The 14,440-nt window shown below is 39.6% G+C and overlaps 1 protein-coding gene across 3 annotated transcripts in view; it reads left to right on the top strand.

The window, feature by feature from the left end:
* CD2AP (CD2 associated protein) overlaps positions 1-8,600 on the top strand; it is an 87,936-nt gene extending 79,336 nt beyond the window's left edge. For 2 of the 3 annotated variants that reach the window (XM_071807121.1, XM_065835112.2), the window contains 5 exons: positions 1,647-1,762; positions 3,468-3,554; positions 4,188-4,372; positions 5,176-5,239; positions 6,320-8,600. In XM_071807121.1, coding sequence (XP_071663222.1) covers positions 1,647-1,762; positions 3,468-3,554; positions 4,188-4,372; positions 5,176-5,239; positions 6,320-6,361 — 494 coding nt within the window. In that variant the 3' untranslated portion in view covers positions 6,362-8,600. The remainder of the gene's footprint in view (positions 1-1,646; positions 1,763-3,467; positions 3,555-4,187; positions 4,373-5,175; positions 5,240-6,319) is intronic. The other variant, XM_071807120.1, reaches the window with a different exon arrangement.
* Positions 8,601-14,440: the final 5,840 nt, after the last annotated feature.

Here is a 14,440-nt window from a genome sequence, read left to right as displayed (position 1 = left end):
ATTTTATTGACATAGACTACAACAGGAATACCTTCACAGTTAGTTATTTATCTTTCATCCTCCTTTCCATCAGCTACTTGCCATTCATCACTGTTCTGCTTCTTCCTACTTTGTTTTTCTTCCCTGCTTTTTTACATTGCAAATATGATCACATGTTTACAAAACACTGCCTTTACATTCTCTTTAATAGCATTAAAAAGCAGCAAACCTGATTTGTAACAGATGGTGTTAGAAGAGCTTGCATTTCAACAAGGCAACAGGCGAAGCAGGTGAAGAAGTAGACAAGTTCAGGGATGTCCAAAGGATGTTAATATTTTAAGGACTTCAGGGATAGTTTTGCAGAGTAGAAGACATAAAAATCACTTAAAACAGTTGGTGCAAAAATTAATTCCTATAGGTATCTATTAGTTTTGATTAGGCTTCACTAGAACTTGCAGTTATCAGACTAAGTCATCCAAACACGAAGTGTCGTGAATGGTCTTGGCTCAGTGTCCTTAGGGTGTTTGGTTTATTTTTATCTGACTTCTTGCTGTAGCTTCAAAATTAATGAAAAAATAAGGAAAGTGTCATAGCTTCTGCTTGATAAATCATAATGTAAATCATGTAAAAATCAGGGATTGCAAAAAAACCAACCCAGTGCCATCCTCCTCCTTCCCCCCACCCCCTGCAAAAGAAACAAACAAAACCACAACAAAATAAGTCCCCCAAAAAGAACAATAAAACCCAAACCTTGAATGTTACTTTTGATGCCCACAGGAAATGTTGTGTGGTATTTTACTTAAACATTCTGAGTCTCTAAAATGAATCTAATGAATTTGTGTTGTAAAATTGTACATAATATCCAAAATCTTACGTCAGTGCTTAAATCAAAAAACTTACCTCATTGCACATCTGTTTGCAGGTAAGTATTGTAGTCATTTTTGTGGAGAAATTGTTATGAAGTCCAGTTGTGAACATGATGAACTGCTTATATTATTAGATTAGATATGTTCTGTTCTTTCTATTAGTTATGGGGTTTTTTTATTTCCTAAAATTGCCTTATCCTGTAGGGTGTAAAGAGTTTCTACTGATCTAAGAGAGTTTACCTAGAGCTGTGAGCATAAAGGGACTAATCAGCAGAGATATCTGTATGATTTAGTGAAGTATGAGAAAAGCGTTTTTGAATGTTTTTTACGGACTTTATGAAGTCATATATTTTCTTTAGGCAAATAACTGCATATCAAAAAAATACCCTACACAGAAATATTTGCAATTAATGTCTTGTTAACTTACATTAGTGATCATGTGGACATTACCACACTGCTTTTATTTTTCTCTCGGTCACTAAGCTTGGATTTTCATGCCTTTCCTGCAAGTTTAGCAACAAGAAAATGTGCTCTCCTAAATATTTGGATATGACACCTCTCAAAAAACAGTCAGAAATACATTTTTCTCCAGAGACAGATCCATATTTTGCAGCACATTTTCTGTCGAGAACTTGAATAAAATTGCTAGTTGAGCCACCTCTTTTTTAAGGAGTAAAATGTGGTTTCCCAGATATGCCAGGGTCATGTCATTGTTTCATATGGCGTAAAGAAGTGATAAAAAAGAGAAAGCAGCAAAACTTACTGGTCTTGATGGTGGTCTTTGTTTTCGTCTTCTTCTAGATCTGTTAAGCTTTGATGACGTAATAGCTACCTCAGATAACCTATCGCACCCTACTGCAAACCGACCCAAGATGCCTGGTAGGAGGCTGCCTTCACGTTTCAATAGCAGTAGTCCTGTGAGTACATTGGGTGTGTTTTCCTTGTAGTGAACTAAACACTAACTTCCCAGGAAACGCATTTGAACTGGGAAAGTCTAAGTAACTATTTACATGAGAAGGAAATGCAAAATGCTGCAGAGGTTCAGTTCCTATAGACCTTGTCTAGAGGAATATCCGTTCCCAGGAGGGAAGTGTACATAAGAGAGACAATGTGACTGCATTGTAGCTGAAAGATTATTTCTGTACTCTGGGGTATTACTGCAGTAAGTATTCACCTCTTCTAGCATCACTGATGGTGAAATAGGTGTTGTCACAGAATCATAGAACAGTTTGGGTTGGAAGGGACCTCCAAAGCTCATCCAGTCCAACCCCTGCCATGAGCAGGGACATCTTCACCCAGATCAAGTTGCTCAGAGCCCCGTCCAGCCTGGCCTGGGATGTCTCCAGGTATGGGGCATCCACCACCTCTCTGGGCAACCTGGGGACAGGGTTTCACCACCCTCAGTGTAAAAAATTTCTTCCTCACATCAGGCCTGGATCTCCTATTAAGTACTGAAAGGCTGCAATAATGTCTCCCTAGAGCCTTCTCTTCTCCAGGCTGAACACCCCAACTCTCTCAGCCTGTCCTCCCAGCAGAGCTGTTCCAGCCTCAGATCATTTCTGTGGCTCCTCTGGCCCCTCTCCAACAGGTCCATGTGTGTCCTGTGCTGAGGGCTCCAGAGCTGGACACAGAACTGCAGGTGGGGTCTCACCAGAGCGGAGCAGAGGGGCAGAATCACCTCCCTCCACCTGCTGGACACGCTGCTGGTGATGCAGCCCAGGATACAATTGCCCTTCTGGGCTGCAAGTGCACATTGCCAACTCATGTCCAGTCTTTCATCCCCCAGCACCCCCACGTCCTTCTCGTCATGGCTGCTCTCCATCCCTTCATCCCCCAAGGCTGGATTGATACCAGGGGTTGCCCTGACCCAGCAACTTGCCCTTGTTGAACCTCCTGAGGTTCACATGGGCCCACTTCTCGAGCTTGCCTGGGTCTCTCTGGATTGCATCCTGTCCCTCACGTGTGTCAACTACACTGCTCAGCTTGGTGTCATCCACAAGCTTGTTGAGGGTGCACTTGATCCCCTTGTCTATGGGGACACAGACATATGTGTGCACACACACAACTCTGAAAGTGTCTTTAGTGCCTTATGAGCCTAACAATATACAGTCTGTGGCCACAACAAATTTGTGCAGGGCTTCTTATCTCATGTGCTAAGATGTGAGATTCTCAGACCAGGAAAACCAGGTGGTGCAGAGACCTTGAAATCTATTTCTGTCATTGGATGGTGTATAGTTCAGTCATACCCGTTACCATCTGCAATTGCCACCTGTTAATAGTGTTGTTCTACAGAAGCACCTATGGGCTCCCAAAAGTATCAGGAACTTGTTAAGTACTGCAGAGATGCTTGAAAATCCTTCCCAAGGTTCCTATGTTTGGTTTAGATTCAGATTATTTAAATTCAGATTAATTCAGAGTATTGTGGGGAAGGAAAGTTCTGACTGGCAGGAAAAGAAAACCATGTTGGTCTAGCAATTTAAGTTTGAGTTGTTTGTGTTTTTTCTTTTTTTTTTTCTTTTTTTATCTATCGCATCTTTAGAAAAATGACCGTTCTTTTTTATTTACTTTTTTTTTTTTTTTAAATTCTGAATACTTTTTCATGTTTTATGAATGGTTTACCAGGCAAGTCAAAATGTGAGTCCAGAAAAAAATTTGAAGGTGCAGAAAGAAGAAGAAAGTGCCAAACCAAAGCAAGTTGAAACAAAAAAGGTAGGATACCAAGGAGCTAGAGAAGTAGCAGGCAGCTGGGTGTTCTGTTTGTCTTGGTCATTTGTTCCTCTTGCTCATGTTTCCTCTTTAGATTGATGCAACCACCTAAATACAAATTATTGTGTTTAAATGCAAATGTGCCATGTCATTCGGTGTAGAGTTCATATTAGAAATGTTAGTATAAAGTTCATCCGTTCTGATGAGAACGGTTGTGTCAGGTAGTGTGAAACTTTGGTGTCATTTGACAAATAAACTTCATGTCTGCTCGGCCTTTAGTCCTCCTGACAGACAGAACAACTGAGCAGATCAGAAAGATGCACAAGATATTGTTTGTTATGAACAAATGGGCTCCAATAAATCACTTCTTTTTTTAACTGTAGAGAACTGCGCCATGAGCGCTTTTTTTAGTGACTACAGGAACCTCAGCAAAATGCTTAATAAAGAGCTGTATAGAACAACTATCTCATATACTACAATACTCCATTTGAACTGAATATTGTTTTTTACCTTTTGGGGAGAAAATGAAGGAAATCTGTGTACATGTAGCACCCATACCAGCACAACACATATGCTGAAAGTGGTCAGTTCATCAAGATTTTGATTTCTTAGCTTTCTACTGCTGTGTTTTTTCAGCCATCTGCATTCAGTCCACCAATTCCATCTTCATCTCAGAGACCAAGTTCTGTTATCCTCAACTTTTTTCCTGGAGACAACCAGCTTAAAGGAGACACGGATGATGAAAAAATTTCCGTGGAAGAGCTCAGGACTCAGATTAATGATTTGATGAGTTTAGTAGATGCACTAAAGAAAGAACACGGGTAAATATTTTCTGTCTCAAACTTCAAAGGGATAAATAGACATCTTCCCCCATATTAGTATATTAATATTTATCAGGACTTGTTTCTTTAGAAGTTGATCCAACTAGATGTCTTAAATATGTACAAATTTGATGTCAGATTATTTTTTGAATTTGTACCTTTAGTAAAGACCGATCTGTGGGAAATTTATCTTTTCTATGTATTTAGTTTTACAGCGGAGAAATTCATTTTGGTACTATTTAAATGATGACTACTGCCAACCAAAATGGTTTTTAGAGCGCCCTCTTGAGAGGTTATAAAGGGTCAAGATCAGTTGGTCTCCCAAGCAAACTAATAAATTATGAGTTCTGGAGATTAATGAACTAGTTTTTCAGCAACTTGATGATCATTCTTAGCACTTTCTTGCCTGAAAAAAAACCCAAACATGTCTTAGGAACTTTCTATCATAAAGAGTTTCTCTTCTGTATATAGAAATTGCAAGGTTATTTTGGTTAAAATTCAACTCTCCAAGTAAATTAAGAGAACAAATTTTTAAGTAGCCTACTTAAAATTGTGATTATAAGTTAGAGGTAGTTTCACTGTAATAAGCAAGAAGTGTTGAGAGTGGGTAGAAGCTTGTGCTCCCCCAGATTTGAGTACCTGTTCACCACTTGGCATGTACTTATTGTGTAAGTTTTATTTATAAGATGTAACATCAGACAGTTATTATGTGAATTCCTCTTGTAAAATTCAGACCAGGTCTGTGCTTCTGGTTCTTGGTAATGTGATTTTTTTTGTATTTCCCTTATCTTAACTACTACTAGGAGAGAACTGGAACAACTAAAGAAGGATTTGGAAGAAGAGAAGCTGTTGAGAAGTAATCTGGAGGTAATAATAGCAATTAATGGAGAGAGAAGTTTAGAAACATGTATTCTGAATTTGTTGCCACAGGAAGGTCTTAACAAACCCACTCAAACTCTGATTTATCGCTGCGTTACTATGTGGTTGAGTGAATGCCTCACGAGGCAGTTGGATGTGTGTAGAAGATTCACAGTTCATTTTAGTTCGGCTTTCTTTATCTGGAAAATTATTTTTAACAATATGTTTGGGTGTTGGGTTGTGAGTTCAGTTTAGCGTTACTAGATTCTGTTCTTTTCTGGAGATGCGTCCAACTGGACACGTTCCAAGGGAGAAGAGATTAATACTTTGCTTTTGTAAGACTTGAAGAACAAAGTTACTTTACTTTTGCCTTGTGTTTTCTTTTGATTACATAAACTTTCCTAAAATTTTAATACTGTTTAAATACTGAGTGGATAATTTACAGAGAGAACAGAAAGCATCTGAAAAAATTCATTATGGTTCCATTGAGTAGTTAATAGGATGAGATCATTGTAGACTGGTACAAAAGGGTGTTTTATTTGTGAAATAGTATTTCTTATTGACTACAAAGCTACTTTTGAAACTTGAGAAGAACTTCTCAAGTCCTTTTATTTAATGGATCTCTAAAGCAATCAGTGAAGCTGCCTGAAATATGCAGTGGGGATGAAGAGGAGGTAACTTCCGTGTATCCTCTGAGTCCATTTCAAGAAATACAGATTAATTATGACACGATATTTTGCGTGAAGTCTGCTTTAGGAAATGAGGCTGGTGTGAAGGTGCAGCATTAGGAGGGGACATGTCAAGTGATTCCACAACCTGACTTTGACTGCTTTATTCAGAGTGGTTTATCCGATTTGATGTACTAGAACTATAGGCACATTTTTGATTATTTTAAATTCTTGTTTGTTTAACAACATAATAGTTTAAAACCAGGTGTAAATGCTGAGCTGTTAAATGCTTCTGTGTTATGATTTTTATTTACTAAACTATCTTTGAAATATTAAGGTTATAATTTTGTTGAAAGCTCTGAAGACTTCAGATAATTGCTACTTTAATACTGACTTTCTTTTCAAAATGTCTATTTTCCAGCTTGAAATAGAAAAATTGAAGAAAACAGTGATGTCTGCATGAGACAACTATGGACTTAATGTTTTTAACTCGCCAGGAATTCAAAGCTGAACACAAGGAGAACTGACTCTTATTTCATAATAACGGATGCTGGTGTTCTATAGTCTTAAAGAAAAAAATTATAATAAAGAAAAGGAATATAGTCTTTTATTCAGAGAGATAAAACAAAAAAAGAATAATGGTGTAATTTTTTTGCCAATATAAAAGAGGCCTTATTTCTTACTGTGCTGGAATTGCAGACCTTATTTTTTGGTTTGCTTGAAAATACTACTGAATCTGTATAGAAAGATGAGGGAATTCTGAATAGATTTTTATGGAAAACCTGTAGCTTAATTTTTAAAGAGATCTATACTATAAATAGGGTGATCTATCTTTACAACTAATCTGTAAAATAGTCTATTGGGGGGATGGAATTACCGGTATTGTAATTGTAATCACTACTTTTCCTCTACACGCAAAAGGGAATATATGATATTTGTCTAATTTTGGCCATTTTACCCAGGGTTATGCTGTCGTGCCTGTCTACAGTGAGAATGTTAATAATAAGCTGTTTATAAGTTGAGTCATGAGATAGGAATTTGTTAATGCAATGAAGCAAGTGAAACTCCTGTGCATTGTAGTAAGAAGGAACGTCCTAGTCTGAGTAGCAGAACGTTTTGTCACTTGCACTATTGGATTAAAAAGGGATTTAGGACTGAATCATGAAGTGATGATGAAATTAACTTTTAAAACTATAAAATGCAAGAAATACGAAAACCAGGCTAGAATCCGGTCTTAATCTGTTGTGCCTAAAATATTACAGCGTACAGCGTGAAGAAATAAACCTTAAATCACACCGTCTGTGCTTCTGTGTATCTAAACTGAAGTCATCGGTCTTTTGGGTGGTTAAGAATGCATTTTGATCTGTTTTTACAGTAGTCAGGTTTTGTTTATAATATGTCTCCAAATAAATACCTTTGGAACTTTGATACTCTCAAAAGGTCTCAATATTTATCTGTTTATGCCGTAAACTTTCTCCGTATATTGTGTACCTCCAAATTTAATAACACTTGTGTGATTGGAACAATTGCTCTGACAGCATTGTGCTGTTGTCCAAGACGGCATCTCTCCCATTTTATGGAATACAGTCAAAATCTTGCGGTTTACCATTATCTTTAACCCCTAAGCTCAACACAGTGCACCAAAATAATACACCAATAATGTGCAAAGTAATATTAATTTGATTAAAGAATGAAAAAACATACAACTTCAGAAAGCCAGTCAAATGCGTTACTTCTGTTAGTAACCGCCTTATCACCTTTCGGTTTACTAGAATTGAAATTGCAAATACATATCACATAGTTCGTCAGCTTCACCAGTAAGAGAAGTCATTAAGTTTCCATTCGTGGGAATAGTCATAAATATAGAAATCATTTAGTATGTCACTTGAGCAAGTGACGTGGCAGTGTTACTTCTTGAGAGTATACTACTTATTTCACAGTTGATGCATCATAAAATACAAACATCAGAAAGTCAATTGGAGGATGTTCGCAGTTACTGATTTAAATTGTTCATAAAACTTGATTGATATACTATGCAGGTATAGTATTTGCCAGTCACATTGCTTATAAGATGATTAAAGATAGATTCTTTTGACTTTGAATGACTAGATGCATCACAAATGAAGACTTGAGCCAGATCTTTATACTGAGGAATAACGTGCGGCGGTAACAGTTCTTGACGGACACTAAACTCTTACTTAGAATTTGTACCTCTAGGTCAGATGGCAAAAAGCAAGAATTGAGCCTAATGGAATAGCCAGTTTTGTTACACAGGCTTGTCACTGTGATTAGAGCATGAAACAATCCTCAGAGTGGATCGCTCTACAGAAATTGTGTCTGTGCGTCAGGTTGTAGCAGACAAACAGAACGAGACAATCAGTTAAAGCCACAAATAAAAAGTGTTCGTTATTTAATGTCCTTTGTTTCGCTATAGCAATAAATTATCCAAGTGCAATGACTTGATTTAATAAAACCCTCCTATAAAAGTTGCTGCTATGAGTGTTTTAGCCATAAGGAAATTGCCCTGATGTCTGTCTTGTCTTCAGTGAGTATTATGGGCTGGAGCGGAGGGAGGAGGGTGATGGTTTTGAAGACATTCCACAGTTCAAGTTCCTAAAAGCAGTATGCTTGACTGACTTGTTTACCGGTGCTGTAAGATGATGCATGCTATCCAAACTGCAAATAAAATAAGTTTAAAAACCCGTTGGAATGTCTTCTCGGTTCTGTTTAGGAGCGTTTTGTATGCCATTAAATTCTTTGCAGCCAGAGTTCGGGGGGGGCAGGGTGGGAGGAAAGTGCACTACTATTTACATAACCCCCCTTGAGGCTTTCAGATTTTAATTTACTCACTGGGATGCTCTGGTTCCCGACTGTCAGGATGACTTAGGATCCAAACAGTTGGAAAACTCAATGTTGTTCTTTGCAAGTGCGGCAGGGAGTTTTAACTTCTCAGTATCTCTCTTGGTCCATACCCAACTGGCCTTGCTGTGCATCTTCAGAGCCGTTTTTCAGGTCCCCGTTGCCCTTGTGGATAAATGCGTGTTTGAATCACTTTTAAAATATATAGTGAAGAACTAATGAGTGAGAGTATGACATGTTTAAAAGGGGTGTGGATGAGGGGAAAATCAAACAAAAGGCAGAAACTAACAGAAGCAGATTTTGAAATAGCAGCATTTTTATTCAGTCTTCATAACATCCTCTATATAGCTTTTCTTGGCATACAAGCTACAGTTTTTTAAACAAAATAATAATGAAAAGTCTACTTTTTAATTTAAACAATCACCATGAAGACAACATTTTTCATTAATGTTGCTTCAGGGGAATTAAGTTTCTGATGAAAATTTGTAATATATTGCAAGGTTTGACTTTGAGTTGCGTAGCAAAGTATCCGTTGAACTTTTAAATAAATACTTTATATGCATCAAAGTAATAAATCAGAAGTGTTAACTCTTCCCAAAGGAAATGATAGTAACAGGTTCTTAGAGCTGCCTTACTTCTGGCTGCTGTTGTCTGAGATGTTTGTAATTACGGAGTGTTTGCCTTCTCAGAGCAGTGTCGAAGCTGCTGCTCATCTTGGGTAACCGGATTGAGAAAGAGCTAAAAAGACAAACCACTCCCTTCGGGTTGCCCAGGCACATCCCTCCCAATGCAAACAGCTTCCACCAACTTGTAAAGTGTGAGAATGATGCTCCTGGGTTCAGAGTATTCTCCTTGCTTGATGGAAGTCATGGTTTGAGTATCTCCCTAGGCCCCAGGAGGTGAGATCACACCTCTTCCTGCTGGGAGAAGCATGTGCTTGCGTCTGAGTGTTGAAGCCCTTGTGTCCTTCAGAACACCATTGCATAGGTTAGAATCACAGACTCATTTTGTTTGGAGGAGACCTTCATGATCATTGAGTCCACCCATAACCCAACTCTGGCACTAAACCATGTCCCTAAGAACCTCATCTATGCATCTTTTAAACCCTTCAGGGATGGTGACTCAACCACTTCCCTGGGCAGCCTGTTGTACTGCTTCACAACCCTTTTTGTGAAGAAATGTTTCCTAATATCCGATCTGAGCCTTACCTGGTGCAACTTGAGGCCATTTCCTCTCATCCTGTCACTTGCTACTTGGGAGAAGGGACCAACGCCCTCCACGCTACAACCTCCTTTCAGGCAGTTGTAGACAGTGATAAGATCTCAGCCTCCTGTTCTCCAGGTTGAACAGCCCCAGTTCCCTCAGCCGCTCCTCATCACACTTGTGCTCCAGACCCCTCACGAGCTTAATTTCCTTTCTCTGAACTCGCTCCAGCACCCCAAGGTCTTTCTTGTCATGGAGTGTCCCAAAACTGAACACAGGATTCAAGGTGGGCCTCACCAGTGCCCAGTACAAGGGGATGGTCACTGCCCTGCTCCTGCTGGCCGTGCTATTTCTGATGCACACCAGGATGCTGTTGACATTTTGACCACTTGAGTAAATCACTAGCTCATGTTCAGGTTGAGGAGGTGTTTGAGAATCACGGGGTGTTTGGTCTTGCTATCACAGCAGAGGTTTGGGGTGTGTATGCATGTGTAGAAGCACAGCTCCTGGTGCCTTGGGGAAAAAAGTCTTTGTGTATCCGTACCTTGACGTGATCTGGTCTTTCTCCCTTTTCTTTTGATGTAGGGTTGCCAAGGTGCCACCTTTTAATTCATCTCGATACTGTATCAAGAGAAAGTAGGTTGAGAAAGTAGGTTGTGTTGACTGAGTGTGATTGTGCTTGGCTTAATTCCTACTTGATACCAACGTGAGATGCAAGGTGGGCTGTATCAAAACAGACCAGTAGATCATACCCACCTTGTGGCTGGGGACTGACTGAAGTTGTGGTAGCAAACAAAAAGACGTTACTTCAGGAAACCCTGTAAGCTGATAGCGAACACACTGCAGGACTATGGGAAAAGAATAGTGACAAGCTCTTCCCAAGCAGCTCTGAGTAGAAAGAATGTTAAGAATTGCTCTTCTGTTATGAATAGCTACTCATTGCAAATTACTGGCTGTTGGAAATCTGGCTATTGGAGGTGATATTAGGAGAGCAAACACTGAGCATGGCACAAGGTTCAGCAGACATCTCACCCCTTTCGATGGGTGCAGCCCATAAAGAAGAGATTGTTACTTGCACATTGAGCTCTTGAGCTGTGCAGATACTGTCAGTAGTGTCATCTTTGATTTATGAAGGCTAATGCATTAACTTGGCCAGATTTAGGTATTTTTTATCTTTTTCTTTTTTTCTCCAAAAGATCTGTTAAGAACAGAGCAGAAGATGCCTCATCCACCAGGGGGAAGGGTACAAACCACGCAGGTGTGATTCATCCCTGTGGACTCCCGGCAAAGGCGGCAACCCAGCAGTTTTGTGGGTGTGTTCGTAACCTGTTTTGTCATTTTGCAGTGCAACACCTTCACCGTCATCTGCAGGTTCCCCAGCATTAATCCAGTCGGGCAAGAAAAGAAACATCCTGATGACCAAGGTTATTTCTTCATGGAAAAACTGAATGCATCGGAGCGCCCAAGCAACACGGGGTGAGACCGTGAGACTGGAGCACGCTGGCAGCAGAGGGATGGTTGGACACTCGCCTGTGGTATCGAGCATCTCTGCCTGTGTTAATTTTGCTCACAGCACATCCCAGGCTTCTGAAAACAGTAAGTACTAACACACAGCATTTTTTCCAGAACTGCCTGAAAATTATCAGTGGTCTGTGAACTTGGTTCTTTTGCAAACTCAAATACACTTAACTGTATTTATTTGGCACGTATTTCCTCAGTTCTATATTCTCCTTACATCTGTGGTAATCATTAGTTACCTTACTTATCCCCTGATCTTTTTGTGCATAGTTTTGTAATTGGTCTCTGCTCACAGTGTTGTCACTTGTAAGGAAATATGATATTTTCTTAGAACTAAAGTTACTGTAAAGATCAGTTTCAGAACTTGCTTTACTTATATTTGCATTTTCCAAGTGTGATCCCTTTAAAAAAATACAACTAATACCATTCTATATAATTAAGAGTTTTAACTTTTATCCTTGGATGACCATGTTAAAGACTTAAGTCTCCTACTGTACACTTTTCAACTTGCTAGGTAGCAATGGCAAGTGCATTCTGGTGGTTTATTGGGTTTTAAACTAGCCATGTGGCTATTCAAGCCCTAAAAATAATAGATAAGGTTCTGTCACAGGTTACTTTTTTAAGAGGTTCTTTTCTCTCTCGTAACTACCATCTAGCCACTCACTTCTCACTCTTTCCCTCTTGTAGAGGGCTTTTTCCCCTTGAGGTGCTGAGACCAAATGAAATGAGCTGGAGAAGGAGGCTCAGCAGCTGGTGGCAATCTCCTGCATTGGGTGGGAGATACCTGAGGGTACAGAATTCTCCTCTTTCTAGTAAAGTCCCTTCCGGGTGAGAGGGTTTTGACAACTTGGCTGCTCATATATGTGTGCCCTGATGGAGCAGAAACATCTGGAAAAGACAAGTAACATGTTTACAGTTTCTTAAAAATGACTCAATAGCCTAGTGCTCCCGCCATTGCCTTTCCAAAGTGAATGGATCCCAGCAAGGATGGGTGCGTGGAGGGGCAAGGTGTTCTTCATCCAGGGGATGATTTTCAAAAAGTGCTCAGTTTCTAATTGTGTTGTCTTGTATTAACAGCTCAGTTGCTCTTTTTTCAACCTTTCTCCAAAAAAAAAAGTGCTTTGCCTGAGTTCACACTGTATGTTCCTATTAATGGCAATAGACAGTTTCTGATTAGATACATATTGTGTCTATCTAAAGTACCATAACTGGATGCCTGGGTGGGACAAGAATATATATGCTTCCACATGGCCTTATGTCAGTATATCCATGTTTTTTCCCTAAAGTGACAGTGACTTGCTGCCGTATTACTTGTTTAGCTCAGTTTCTATTGCTGCACTGTAGCTGCCTTGACAAGTCCTTGCAGTGGTGAGACAGGGTGGTTTCCATGATGAGTCAAGCAAAGCAACTGAGCGAGATCAGTGCTCAGCTGGCAACTTGGGCCAGTATCTCGATGAGCCTTAGATACCTGGAGCTGTCCCAGATTCCTACCTCCCTTGAAGGCAACAACACCCCTGGGTGGAGTTACATCAGTGATTAAATACCAAATGAATATGAATTCATTAATGATGAAACATGATGAGTTCAATGATTCCCAGCTGTGAAGTGGAATTAGGGCTATGAGCCTACAACAAACATTTAACGACTGCAGGAATCAGAAAAGAATTCAATACAATCCTTTGTCTCAAACCTGTAGGTGTTTCCCAGCTGCCTCCTGCTCTTCAGCAATATTGATCCAGGTCTTCTGATTCACTTCTTTTTATCTATTTTAGTTCCTTAGAAGAGTTAATGATAACTATCTTTAAAGCCAGAAAATACTTCTACTAATATCAGCTGAGTTCCAGAGGCTGGCACAAGGTTCTCTTTTAGACCTAACTTAAAAAATTCAGTGCGTCAGTTTAGGTCTTCGTGATCTTTTCATAACTAAGTAATAAACCTGTGGATCTCCAAATACAGTGAGGCGAACAAATGCCACAGATGGAAGGAGGAGCCAGTTGTGTGCCTGGCCCTTTGATGCCATCAGAACTTGGGGTGTCCTGGGTAGGAAAACACCTCTCCGCTCCATCAGTGCAGGACCCTTTCTGTTTCAGCATCCTCTGTCCTAATCAGTATGTATCAGGGAGAAATCTCAGTGTTTTTTCTCAGAGTGTGGTGATTTGACAAACCTTCTGTGTGCAGCTTATGAAAACTGACCATCCTCCCTGTCACCTTGCATCCATTTTATGGATTTTATTTTTAGTACATGGGTTAATCTCCTTATACATCCAGTGGTGGAAGATCAGTGTCTCAATTCTTTTGAATCCCCAGCAGCTGTTGCTTTTACCTTGGATATCTAATAATCTTGGCATCTAATAACCAGATTTGAGGCAACAGATTATTTTCTTCTCATTCCCTTTACTGCATTATTTTCGTTCAGCAAATATACCTGTAACAAGTTGCACCCCAGGATATTCAGCTTTTATCAAGGACCATGGGAAACTTCATGGAGGCAGCAGAGACCCAAATCCTCCTGCCAAACGAATAACACTTCAGTCTGGTCCTTTTTTCTCAGATTTGGATAACCGAGCCCCAGGGGCCCAAGTTTCCTACCTCACATGGCAGATCTCATCAGGAACTGCCCGAGGAGAGAGGATATCAACACTGAACCCAGTGGAGATGAGGCTGCCTTAGATCGCTCCAAAAGGAACCCACAGGCTGAACTGCTTTCATAAACTCTCCACCTTGCAGTTTACAATAAATTATTAATGCAGTAACGGTGCTAAACAGATGTTTTTCATTATTATTTTTAAGAAAATGGTCACAAATAATTCTCATTAATAAAGTTAATAAATGATAATATCTGAAAATCACCTTGCAAACCCAGTAAAGACAGTCTTTGGGATAGGCTTAGCTGCCCTCTTACTAGGATCTGGACTAAGTTCACAGGTGAAAACAGATATGTCTAAACTTCATTAACATCTTG

This window comes from Patagioenas fasciata, chromosome 3 (genome assembly GCF_037038585.1).
Source record: "Patagioenas fasciata isolate bPatFas1 chromosome 3, bPatFas1.hap1, whole genome shotgun sequence".
NCBI lineage: Eukaryota > Metazoa > Chordata > Aves > Columbiformes > Columbidae > Patagioenas > Patagioenas fasciata.
Note: the sequence above shows the minus strand (reverse complement) of the source record. Positions and strands in the feature narration are given on the sequence as shown.